Here is a 13,860-nt window from a genome sequence, read left to right as displayed (position 1 = left end):
ACGGTTTTTTCATTTAAATTTTTTAATTATTTGATATTTCAGATAAAATTACAAAAGTTTAATATTTATTTCTTTTTACTATAATTTATAATGAATTTATTTAATATAAATTAATTGTAAATATAATATTTTTTCCGTTATATAAAATCTTTAATGTGAAATGATAAGTTTTTAATAATTTAAATCCTAAATCATTTATTCATTGTTTTACTATATCTTTTATTTCGATAAAATCACCAACCTCGTCCACAACCAAACTACTACATCAATGTATAAATTGAACCGTGAAATGTTAGCCAAACTGAAATCGATATAAATTAAATCTTTACATTTTATATAAAATAAATCAATATATTTACGAATAAATGAAAAATTGTTGCGATATAAAATCAAATCTATGCATTGGATCGGAATTTTTTCATCATCTCCAAAAATAACCAAAGCCATCTATATATTAAGTATACAACATCTAATCGTATGCCATTACATAAACAAATAATCGTTAAGTATCCTAAATAAATACAATGTAACTAATAATTACAAATATAAATTTAAACATAAGATTTTAAAAATTACCCGGACATTGATGACCTAAAACTAACACAAAATTCACTTGATGAGGTTTTGTATTGATACGAAATTTTATTTGTGTCGTATGATGTGTTAGATCTGCATGTAAAAAAACATTTAGTAAATAAAACATAAACATAGGATTTACTAAAACATAAACATATAATCGTTGAGTATTCCAAACTAATACAATGTAAGTTATAATAATTAGAATTACTAATTTAAACATAAGATTTAAAAAATTAAGGGAAAAATTACCCGAACATTGATGACCAAAAATCAACACAAAATTCGCTTGATGGAGTTTTTTATTGATACGAAATTTTGTTCGTATCGTATCAATAAAATACAAATATCTTTTCTGATTGGTCGAAATAAGTATATTTCTTACGTGACGCTCCGAATACTCTCCAAAAATGCTACTTTATTTATATACTTCGTATATTAGATTTTTTTTTTTTTTTTTTTTTTTTGTAAAAAACAACAAAGCACTGCTTCTTCGCCACCTTCATCTCCCTACCTCATCTCCCCCTAAAATTCAGGTTTCCCCAATCATCCCTAAACCATTTCCTTCCCATGGCTTCCAAAATCTCAATAATCCTCACTCTCATCCCAAACCCTAATTTTCGCAACTCGAAGAATGTGAAACTGAAACCCTCAGCCAATCGAATTCTGAATTCTACAACCCCATTTTTTCAAATTTGGGTTAATAATCATGAAATCGAAAGGCGATACGGGTTTCTTGATTCGCTACTTCGTGTTGTTGCCATTAATATTGGCGACATTGTTTCGCGCCATAAATTCCCAAGGAGATAATGGTGGTAGTAATAATTCTACTGATGATAATATTGATAATCCTGCTGCTGTTGATTATGTTACGCAGATTATTTATGATCGATTTGCTAATAGCAGCGAATTTTTGACCCCTGAGATTACGAAAACATTCAGATTTTGCATCAAAGATATGTAAGTTGATTTGCAATTTATTCTGTTGATCATATTCACGTGTTGTGATTTTCTTAGTAATGTAAGTTTAATTTGGTTGTAGGGAGGCTGAATGGAATTCCGCATTCGATTTCTCGAGGAATTTGAGTTTTTTGTCCAATTGCATTATTAAAACCAAAGGTACATTGATTGATTAATTCACTTTCAAAGGATACTAGTGTACGACGTAGTCCAGTAGTTTAGGTTGTTGAATGTGACGAGGTAGTTTAAATATTGTTGTTTGTAGAAGTCAATTACGGTTCTTGAAGTGCGTTAGCTATGAAGTTGAGGTATTAAGTATTGAAGTTTCATATGGTTCTTTGTTGAGTCGTCATTTCAAAGAGTAACTTTGAAAATTCTATTCTTGGTAATGATTTTTATTGGCTACATTGTATCATTACGGAGTAGTATCAGAAATATATGAGATTTTTGTGAGAACCTGGTGCTTAGTTGAAGACTGAGTGTCTCAGCATGATAACTTACTAATATAAGTTCTTGCACCGTACACACCCGGGTGTACATAACAAACTCTGGCATGGAAGGGCCTCGGGTTGTCAAACTTTCTAAGTAATTTAGGCTCGTTTATGTTTTGTAGGCAATTTCTCATCTAGAGAGGTTTTTTACTTTTTTGTATACAGTAATATTTATGTTTGAAATTTTAAAGAATCCTGGCATGATTGGAGCTTCTTCCCTCCATCCCTGGTGGTTATAGTTACCTAGCTTACTGATTTTGGGGGTTAGTGAAAGTGGATCGAAAGTTCATTACTTCACTATTTCAGCATATATTCTCTATGTTGATTATTGAGAACCCTAAGAGTTTGTTGGTGTGTTGGAAAGTTCGTGGTAAAAAGATAATTTGTCTGTATTACTGTCATTGGTGTGGGATTTTAAATTGATAGTTCTCAACATCTCACTATAAATATTTCATTTCATAGGTACCAAACAATAATCGGTGTATATAATCCATTCTGGACAACATATAGTTGTTTATGTCACCCGCTGAAACAACAAGCATATTTTACGTCTGGTTTGGGTGGTCATCTAAATTATCCCAATGAGCCAGCTATTGATTTGTTGAAATTGATGTTTGTTCTTGAAGAGAGGGAAGAGATTTCTAGAAAGTGGTTTTGTGTCATAGAGTCAAACTTATTTATTCTTACTTTCTAGCTTTCTTGAAAATATGCTCAACCTGCAAAATTGTGCGGGCATTTTTCTTTTAAATTTATTTTTAAAGATGGATGATTAATTAAATGAAGGAACCACGGCTGCAGTTTGGTAAATTTTTCTTAATCTTTTTTTTTTTTTTTTTTTTTTTTTTAATTTTTATTATTATTCCTAAAGATTATACACAAACACCATGTTAGCAGGACTCAAGTAGGAGAATCCGATATGGCTATGGGTCCTAGTATTTGATACATAAAACTCGAAAATTCAGGACATGGGAATTCTAACTGAATTTTGGACATGGGAAATATTTATATGTATTTTTTAGTGAATATTTAAAAGGTCATGTTGACATTTCTAGTCCCAATATGATTTGGTGACAGGTAACATGAATCATCATCTGTAATACAGAATATATTTACTTTACTATGATAATAATATTATTATATAATATTCTTTTGGATGAAATTAGTATAATACCAATACACCACCCGTGTTGGCTTTTTTTTTTTTTTTTTTTTTTTTTTTTTTTTTTTTTTTTTGATAGGTAAGAAGAAAATACATTAGGATTCCCTCCTCCCGAGTGCTACACTTAACGAGTCACTAGTAAGAGTTGAGAGGAGTTGCGGGCTATTACAAGGCTCAATATACATTTAAGTAGTCACTAGATATGATATGTTGAGCTTAGCGTAGCTATTCTTCGAGGATGGACATACAAGTTGATAAAAGTTAAATTTGGGCTACACCTAACGAGACACTAGTAAGAGTTGAGAGGAGTTGCGGGCTATTACAAGGCTCAATATACATTTAAGTGCTCACTAGATATGATATGTTGAGCTTAGCATAGCACTTCTTCAAGGATGTACATACAAGTTGATAAAATTTAATTTTTGATGCAACCATAATTGATTCTTGGTATTTTGCAACTGTAAAGATCAGGCTAAAAGAGCCTCTACACAATTGTGGGTATGTTTGTTTAAGTTGGGCCCTTTTTATTTGCCCTTGGCTGCTGCTTCGTTATAGGTATTGGGGTTATGTTATGATGTTCTCTGGAAGATAATTACACATTAGTATCAATAAGGGTTGATAAAAAGTATAATTTTGATAAAGTGTGATCCTTCTATACCATAGCCTATGTCTTTGTTCAGATTTGACCATGTAATAATTTACAAATTACTAATGCTGAAACTGGTTAAATGATAGGGGACTTGGTTCAGCGCTTGTGCACAGCAGCAGAAATAAAGTATTATTTCTCCAGTTTTCGTGACAGTGTTACCATGGGCATTCTTCCCATGAAGTTAAACCGCAACTGTAACTTAACCACATGGCTTTCTGGGTGTCAGCCAGGATGGGCCTGTAGTGTTGTTAATGAGCAGAGAGTCAATTTTAGAAATTCAAAGGATATTCCAGATAGAACAGATAATTGCCAGCCTTGTTGCGAAGGGTTCTTCTGCCCTCATGGCTTAACTTGCATGATACGTGAGTTTCTATACTCTTTATTTATTTTGGAATGTATGCTATACCAGTTTTGCCTTTTGTTTATTGCTTGTGTCAAGTTACAATTTTTATCTTCTTTTTATTTGTCTCAACTATGTTTCTCATTTCTTGGCTGTATTGCTAATACATTAAACTAGGGGTGTTCATAAACTGATCTGGTCTCCGGACAGAAAAAAGGATTTGGATTGGACCGGACTCGACTCCGAAGCGAGAATTTTAACTGTCGGCTCTTCGGTCCGGTCCAAAACCTTTTAAAATTTGACCTTGGAATGACCAGTATTTTGTTTTGAATTATGCATATAAACCTCTAGAATGTCAAATTTTTAGCTTTAATGTAGGAAAGTAGTATATCATAAGCTATTCTATATTTGGCATTCAAAAAAGGCATTAAACAATTAAGTTTTATTTATTTAATTTTCCCTATTTTTTATAAAATAAAAACATAGAAAAAAAATTCTAAAACTGATCTGGTCTGGGTTTTTGACTGGGTCCAGTCTCCAAGTCTTGAAATTTAAATTTCTGATCTTTAGTATGATCTTGTCCAACCGATGAATAGCCCTACATTAAACTTATGATAAGTTTCTACAAATATGTAGTTCTATCTCAGCCAATAGGCTCTCCACATGTCTTCCATCTTTACACCTATATTAACTAGCTGGATCTTCCATTTACCAATAAGCTATAGCTGGATCCGGTGACAAGCTTGCTTAATGTGAGAAGTTTAGGTACATTAAGGTGCTAGAAACATACCTTCAAAATTCACGAATTTGAAGTTAATTTTGTTTTTGACTTTTTTTTTTTCATGGATTATATTTTTTAATTTTGGATTTGTACCTTATAATCTTGTAAAATGTATCGTATATGGTTCTCATGATTCTTATATTAAGTTCCACCAGAACCTACTCTATAGGAGTGTGTGTATTTCATTCAAAGTGTCTAATCTCCATTCACTGATTATTTTAGCGTAAGAATTTAGTGATATTATGTTGTGTGATTTGACTGTTCCCATTCTTTTTCTTCATCTGCTTCCACAAAGGAGGTTCCTCAATTTTTTTTATTTTTATTTTTTTGCTTGCATCCTTACCTGTGATTTTGTACTTGAAGCTTGTCCACTTGGTTCGTATTGTCCAATAGGATCGTTCAACAAAACTACAGGTGTTTGTGACCCGTGAGTTCAGATCAAAGCCTAAATTGTCATCAGAACCTTTTTTGCCTTTATGTAATGGATGCTGACATCTTCATGGAAACCAATTGTAGGTATCATTACCAACTTCCACAGGGGCAACCTAATCACACTTGTGGCGGAGCTGATATCTGGGCTGATATAAGCAGTAGTGGAGAGGTTTTCTGTCCAGCAGGATCATACTGTCCAACTACTGCTGAGAAAGTATCATGCAGTCGTGGGTATTGATTATTACTCTATTTCTTCGAAACTTTTGGGGCAATAGGATTTTCACTTGTGTGCCTAGCTCCTAGGCTTAGCACCTGTAGCATTTCTCACATAGATTGACTTCATCATTTGATATCTGATTTCCTTAGGTTGTGGGATGCTGATCTTTCTGTTTGATCATCTTATGGCAGGCATTACTGCCGAACAGGCTCTACATCTCAATCACGTAAGCTCTGTTCCTTGTTTTACTCGTTGAATGAGAAACTGAATTCATTACTCATATTTTATTTTATTTTATAAGACGTAGTATAATTTTTTAGATTTCTAGTTATTGCTAAGAATTTCAGTGTCTTATTTTTTGTTTTGCTATGAGGTGCTCTGTAGAAATCATTCATTGAAAGTCTTATTCAGAATTTACTATTTTTGCTGTTTGTGGCTTCAGCTGACCAAAGTAGTTCGAGGTTTTTGTTTGTTTATTATGTATACCAAGTATTAATGTACACAGGCATGTTATTTTAATCTTCGTTTGCTATGTTTAGCTGTGTTAACCACCTTCTAATTCCTTAGGCCTTGGAAATTCCCGTACCATACATCATATTCAATTAATGAGAATAGATTATTGGGTGGCTCAAATTGTTTGCAGATTATATTATGTTCCATAAATGACTTAAGTAGCACAAAGATACGCTAATACATCTTTCAAATGTCAATTTAAGAGCAATTGTCCTTGGTCTTATGAACTAAGGTTGATAATTTAGATAGCGGAATCGTCTAAAGAGAAAAAGAGTATTTCTGTATAGGGAAAATGTGATGATTAAATGGGTTGTGGAGGGAGATAAAGCTTGTAAATTCTTCTTTTAGATTGTTTATAAAATTGATGGGCATTATATCAAGGTATCAGCATTGTTGAGAGACATTAGTTGGTTAAGGGATCTGAAAGTCCGAGACTTTATTTGTTGAGGCCTCCTGTGTTAGAAGTTTGTATTGAAAAGTGGGTGGGAGGAGGGTGGGATGGTTCTTATTGGACTTTAGAGTCACATCTTTATGGAAGCAAATATTGCTTTGAGTGGCTTTTTGTATGAGTCTAGTGCGTGATGATATTCTGTCTTGATTTGTTGGATGTGAGATGCAATAATTCCTTTTAGTGGTACTTAGAATTATAGGTGATTTGCTGTGCTTAATGAACAAATTTATCACTCACTGCGATATTCCACTTAAAAGTTGGGTGATGGTCAGTCCATCTAACCTTGTGGTATGGGTGCATGTGCACCATTTTAGTAATTATGAAGTATTTTTAATGAAAAGATTCCCTTTTTGTTACATTGGTTGCGACTCTTGCTAGTAGTCTTGTGAGAGAGCTCTTTCTCCGCATTTAAAAAAATTAAAATAGCCCCCAAATTAGTAATTTTCATTGTCACATCTTGTATTTTGACCAAAAAAAAAAGTTCACTTAGATGAATATCTGGAGTTACCTCTGTTAGTAGTAATAATGTATCTTTTTATTGCTTATTAATGGTAATAAAGTTCCTTTTAATGTATGCAGGATGTTTGCTTATGACTAAATGTGATGCAGGAAGCTCAAACCAAAATATTACTGCTTATGGGGTCTTGCTTTTTGTAAGTTTTACTCAATTTACAGATCTAACCAACACCTGATTGTTACAAAGTTCATGAGCTAGTTGATAGTGTGTTTTAGGAAGAACCTTATTTTCTTCTTTGCTTTGCTAGAATTAACGATGAATTTGAGGGATCCTGAGAAAGAATTGGAATCTCCTTTATAAGGCATGTAGTCATGGGGGAACTAGTTTTCATGCTTATTGTTGATGTGGCAGATAATGATGATATGCTTGGGAGCATTTTATTCTCCCTTGTGATTTTTTCGAATGATTTTATTTTTGACATGCAAAGTTGAACTAAAGTCTTTGCTGGCAATCTGATTTGGCTCTTTCCTTCAGAGCCAAAGGCTGTTGCATAAGATACACTCATTCCTAGTTAATGAGATACACTGAACTTCACTTGTTTCTTTATGTATTAATTTAATGGTAGTTTTGTTGTGTTGATTTCTTCTTTCCAGAGCAGATCTTGTCTTTTACATATTTTATGTACGCTTCAAGATATGAATAGTTATATGCTTTTAACACAACAAAGTTAAGAGATCTATCTTCTAGGAAATCTTTTATCCACCTCCCTGATACATAGTCTGTATGTGCTTACAGGTTGGAATAACCTCTTTACTTCTGCTTATTTATAATTGCTCTGATCAAGTTCTTGCTACTCGAGATAGAAGACTAGCAAAATCTAGGGAAGCTGCTGCAAAAAGTGCACGAGAAACAGCTCAAGCACGAGATCGATGGAAATCTGCTAAAGATGCTGCTAAAAAACATGCAGTTGGACTACAGAGACAATTGTCGCATACATTTTCCAGGAAAAAATCTGCAATGCTGGAAAACCAGCCTAGAGCTCTTCCTCAAACTAATCCTGAAACAGATGCATCTTTGCCTACTACTTTAAACACACCAAATTCATCTCAAGAATTGTCAAAAGCTGGAAAAGGGAAAAAACATGAGTGCAGTGACCTTGCAAATATGATGACTGAATCTGAGGAGGATCGTGATGGCCATAAAGGTTTCAACTTTGAGATTGGAGATAAGAATCTGAAGAATGTGAAGACTAATCAATTTCATACTCATAGCCAGATTTTTAAATATGCATATGGTCAGATTGAGAAGGAAAAGGCTCTGCAGGAGCAGAATGATAACCTCACTTTCTCGGGAATACTTTCAGCTGCCAATTATATTGAAATCATGAAGAGACCCACGCTTGAGGTGGCTTTCAAAGATTTAACCCTTACCTTAAAGGGGAAAAAGAAGCATCTGTTGCGATGTGTAACAGGGAAAATCTCTCCCGGAAAAGTGTCAGCTGTCATGGGACCATCAGGAGCTGGGAAAACAACATTTCTTTCTGCTTTGGCTGGGAAGGCTACTGGCTGCAAAAAGACTGGCATGATTCTTATTAATGGAAAAGCTGATTCGACCCACTCATACAAAAGAATTATTGGATTTGTTCCTCAAGATGATATAGTGCATGGAAATTTAACAGTTGAAGAGAATTTATGGTTCAGTGCAAGATGTAGGTAAGCATCATATATTATCATCTTGAGTTACTTTTATTTAAGATAACAAAATATGTTCTTCATGCCTATGTGATGAGCTATTGCCTATGGGTTATATTCATTGCTTCTTTATAAGCTAAGGCTGTTGATGCTTTCCTAAATTATGCTATAGGACTAATAGGAGAGACATGAATTGGACTAAATTTTATAAAATTTCTTGGATTCTTTTCTTCTTTCCTTTTGTATGTGTGTGTGTGTGTGGGGGGGGGGGGGAGGTGGTGTGTGTGTGTGTGAATACCTTATATGAGCTTTTTATAAAAAAGTAATCTTTGATTAAAATAAATATTCATTTCTTCTTATCTACAGAGTACAGACTAGGAGTCATTATTGGAATTGAGCTGTCAAAGTCTGATTTTTGTTTGTTGACATTGATAAATGATAACATTGATAATTTTTCAAAATCTATTTTATTTTTCGTTTTTCTTCAATGCTAAGTGAATGGTTACAGTAACTCTGGCAATGTAAATAAGTAACATTTATGTCATGCTAGGTAGGAATTCTTGTTTCTAGTTTTTGGATTTGAGTTTTAAAGTGTTTTATGTTAAGAGTATCGAATTTCGGATAATTAATACTCGTCCCTTCGTCATTAAGTAAAAGCCCCATTTCTTCCAGACTCACGTCTCTAATAAAAGCTCCATCTCTCATTTAGGCGGGGTTCATCATCCTCTAGCTTCTTTTTTCATTCACTTATAATCAAGTAAACCTCTGAAACCCCTCCATATTTTCTCTTACTTCCCCTAAAGATAAAAATTATTCCTTCTGTCTTCTTTTTGTAGTTAATTTTAATCAACAGTATACCCCACTACAACTCATATTTTTAATCTATGTGCTCGGGTGAAATAGGGATCTTATTTAGGGATAGGAGGTAGTAAAAAAAAAAAAATACATACTATTCCATTTTTCTTGATTTAAAAAAACTTGACCTTCAATTTTCATGAAAAGTGGAAATTTGAATTCTAGGAATTATACAGAGGATATGCTCATTTTTTGTACAACTGTTGCAATTTTAAAATCTGTGTAGATTTTATAACCCAAAACGGGTGTGTGAATTTTTTTTGTATTAATTTTATGTAGGCTATCGGCAGATCTGTCAAAAGCGGAAAAGGTCTTAGTTTTGGAAAGGGTAATTGAGTCATTGGGGTTGCAGACTGTACGGGATTGCCTTGTTGGCACTGTTGAGAAACGAGGAATCTCAGGAGGGCAGAGGAAAAGGGTTAATGTAGGGCTGGAGATGGTTATGGAGCCTTCACTGTTGATCTTGGATGAACCTACATCTGGATTGGACAGTTCCTCATCGCTGCTGCTGCTTAGAGCGCTCCGTCGTGAAGCACTCGAAGGTGTAAATATTTGTATGGTGGTTCACCAACCAAGGTAATTAAAAGATTTGTGCTACTTATCACATTTACAAAGACTGTATTATAAGTTGATATTTGCTGGTTTTTTATATTTTGATTTTATGTTACCATATTGGGTAAATAGCATTGCAAATTCTGTTTTTCTACATGATTTATAGCATCACATTTTTTGGCAGCTACGCATTGTTCAAGATGTTTGACGTGTTGATACTTCTGGCAAAAGGTGGTCTTGTTGCTTATCTTGGACCAGCAAAGAAGGTAGAAGAGTATTTTTCCAGCCTTGGAATCACTGTCCCTGAACGTGTCAATCCTCCAGACCATTATATTGACATCTTAGAAGGAGTTGTGAAGCCAAACTCAGATGTAAATTATAGAGAACTTCCTATTAGGTGGATGCTTCATAATGGATATCCAGTTCCCCTTGATTTGCTGAGTGAGGTTGGTCTTCCTGAATCTTCACAAGGGGAAAGTTCTGGTGACAATGAAAAGCCTGCTGCTGGAAAGTCTTTTGCTAGAGACCTTTGGCAAGACATGAAGTGTAATGTTCAGTTAAAAAAAGACTACATGCTGCATAATTTTCTAAAATTGAATGACCAATCAAATAGAAAAACTCCTGGTATTTTCCAGCAATATAGATACTTCCTTGGACGGTAAGTAACCATCCACTTTCACTGTTTTTCCTGTATGGGTCTAGTCTCTAGTGTAAAGGTCCATCCCTTTGCTTGTTATTTCCTGCTTCCTATTCAATACGTATTACTGCAGAAAAAATGTGGAGTATAAATGTATAATTAGTAAGTACACAGCTTTCTATCTTCGGGAACAAAAAAAAAATGGTAATACCAAAGTACAAGAAAAAATATATTAATAAAAGCAAAGTATTTTGTTCACGTGGACATAGGTTGAATTTATAGGGAAGAAAGAGTCCAGTTTCAGAGGCTTTATCAACTCTGTAATCATGGGTTGTCAAGGATTTCTTAAATGATGCTATTTTGGATATTTTTTCAGTATATGATTAAAATCCAACTTTTTAAGCTAACAAAACAATAAGTGACAGTAATCAGTGGCATTGTGTATGTATTTTGCATTTAAGATTTTATTAATAGACATACAAACCAATTTGGGTTTCCATGCCTTGGAATGACTAGCTAATGGCCATTAAGTGCTAGAATCTTGTGCTGTGCTAAGGTAAAGTGATTTAGCTCATAGCCTCATACGAAGTATAATTTATTGTAATTTTCAGAGCTGGCAAGCAGCGGTTAAGAGAAGCTAGGATCCAAGCTGTGGACTACCTTATTCTGCTTCTAGCTGGAGCTTGCTTGGGAACCCTTGCAAAAGTGAGTGATGAGACATTTGGCGTGGTTGGTTATACATACACTGTTATCGCTGTGTGTAAGTTCACCGATCCCAGACTCTTCTCTTTTATCTGACTAATGTAGGGGAAGAAAAATTTTGATTCAATTTTTTTTGTGGAATGTGATCCAAATTTGTGGACACAATGAAGTCAAAAAGTCTTATCTGATTGTCATTTGGTAGACTAATTCAATAGCTTTTTTTCTCATTCCTTTAAACTAGGCTTTTAACTGGTTGTACTGTGAAAAATGAATCCAAGGTTGTGGACTTAACTAGGCTTTTTTTCTCATTCTTTTTAACATTTTGTATTCGCATGACTTGTCTTGATCTATCCGAGCTTTTTAACTGGCCTCACTTGTACCATGACAAATTTATGTGGTAAATGAATCTAAAATTATCATGTATAAAATAAAATTTAATGGGAAAAGCTGTGTTTATCTCAAAGCTCATTTTAAGTGATGCATCCCTGACATTTTGCAGTGCTGAGTGAAATTCTTAGCTGTTCTTCTTTATCTCAAGCTTATGACTACATAACCATCTTAATCTATCCTGTTGTGTCTTTTTGCTTCTGTTGCTTTGAAGTTTTCCATTTGATTTTATGATTTTGCTTTTCATAAGATAACCTTCCTTCAGTATATAGAATCTAATCACTTTGTACTGCTGTTTTCAGCTCTACTATGTAAAATTGCAGCCCTGAGATCATTTTCTCTAGATAAGTTGCATTATTGGAGGGAGAGCGCTTCTGGCATGAGCAGTCTGGCTTTCTTTCTTGCTAAGGACACTATCGACCATTTCAATACGATTGTCAAGCCTTTGGTTTATTTATCAATGTTTTACTTCTTCAACAACCCTCGATCGTCCGTTCTTGAAAATTATGTTGTTTTGCTTTGTCTCGTGTATTGTGTAACTGGAATAGCATACGTACTTGCTATCTTCTTCGCACCTGGTCAAGCTCAACTGGTGTGTTTTTTCTTACTTTCCTAACCCATATAAAATAAAAGCTATCAATTAAATATTTTAACAATTTATTTAATTTTTTATTGTTGATTTACACTTCCTTGAAACCATTTACATGTTTATCTGTAGATTTTTAGATTAAAATTTTTAATTTGGTGGTTTTTAAAGATCAGTCTGTGCAATTAAGGTGGTTCTCTTCTGTTGCAGTGGTCAGTCCTGCTGCCGGTTGTCTTGACTCTGATTGCAAGTCAAGAAAATGGAAGTGGGTTTCTTAAGAAACTACAAAATTTGTGCTATACAAAGTGGGCCCTGGAGGCATTTGTAATTGCAAATGCGCAGAGGTTCGAGATGCTATTTCTATACACCCCTCTAAATTTCTCTTAATATTTCTAATAAGTTACCATCTACTGTACCCTCTATTCTTTTTCGTCACAATTTCCATAAAGAAGTGTCCTTATATGACAAACTTCCTAGCCTGCCATTATTAATTCAGCATAATTTTATCTGATTGGAATTGTGTGATGATTTTGAAATATCTCAAAGTAACTTGCATACTTCTTCGAGTTTCAGGTATTCTGGAGTTTGGCTGGTAACACGTTGTGGTGCTCTTTATGCAAAAGGTTATGATGTTAATAATTGGGAACTCGCCCTATGTGTCCTCATTGCTACTGGTATAATAAGCAGAATTATTGCGTTCAATTTTATGATACTCCTTCAAAGGAAATAATGCAGTCGATTCCTCATGAAGTCATGATATATACATTTCCCCTGCCCTTGGAAAATGTTTCTGTTTAATCCTTGAAGTTATATCATGATTGATTTTATGCAATAAGAAAGTTTCATGGGAAGGGCGAAAAAAGGATTGGTTTACTGGTGGTAAGTCTGTTTCGACGAGGACACATACAGAAGGAACCAGCAGCACCAAACAAGCTGACTAAAAGATTGAATTATATTTATCAGTTTCTGTTTTGTTGTTCTAACTCCCTAACATATGGAAAGACTACCTAGATTGACAATCATGGTAAAAGAAACATGCGCACACTAATGAATTTAGATATCATGTTTTATCAATGTTATCATAGGATTTGTGTATATATGTGACTATTATGTGTATATGCATCTAATTCTATTGATAAAAATTTCAAATGTTGTACATGCATCTTAATCAGCACTCATTATCATATTTGTAAACTCTATTTCCATCCATTTTGGGAAGAGCAACACTATGATTATAAGTAATCCCTCGGTCCCATGTTTGCAACACAACCAACTTTTTGTGAAAGATTTTTGGGTCAAATGTTGTAAAAAATAAGGGACTAAGGGAGTAATAGCCACCTAATGATCCAATATCATAGACAAAAACTTTTAGTTATTACTACATACTTATTAATTCTTATACTCTAGCTTATTTTGTTAAGATT

At 33.9% G+C, this 13,860-nt stretch overlaps 1 protein-coding gene across 1 annotated transcript; it reads left to right on the top strand.

Annotated features, from left to right (window-relative positions):
- Positions 1–912: 912 nt before the first annotated feature.
- On the top strand, positions 913–13,678 carry LOC110699164 (ABC transporter G family member 28-like). Its single transcript, XM_021876649.1, has 14 exons — positions 913–1,536; positions 1,619–1,695; positions 3,922–4,197; positions 5,320–5,383; positions 5,473–5,619; positions 5,797–5,831; positions 7,149–7,222; positions 7,822–8,738; positions 9,852–10,148; positions 10,309–10,782; positions 11,373–11,521; positions 12,153–12,442; positions 12,647–12,780; positions 13,010–13,678. Exons 1-14 carry the CDS (start codon positions 1,286–1,288, stop codon positions 13,164–13,166), a joined length of 3,342 nt encoding a protein of 1,113 aa, XP_021732341.1. The 5' UTR covers positions 913–1,285; the 3' UTR covers positions 13,167–13,678.
- The last annotated feature ends 182 nt before the right edge of the window (positions 13,679–13,860 follow it).

The sequence above is a fragment of the Chenopodium quinoa genome, unplaced genomic scaffold (assembly GCF_001683475.1).
Source record: "Chenopodium quinoa cultivar QQ74 unplaced genomic scaffold, ASM168347v1, whole genome shotgun sequence".
Classification (NCBI taxonomy): domain Eukaryota; kingdom Viridiplantae; phylum Streptophyta; class Magnoliopsida; order Caryophyllales; family Amaranthaceae; genus Chenopodium; species Chenopodium quinoa.
This window is presented reverse-complemented; position numbering and strand designations above follow the sequence as displayed.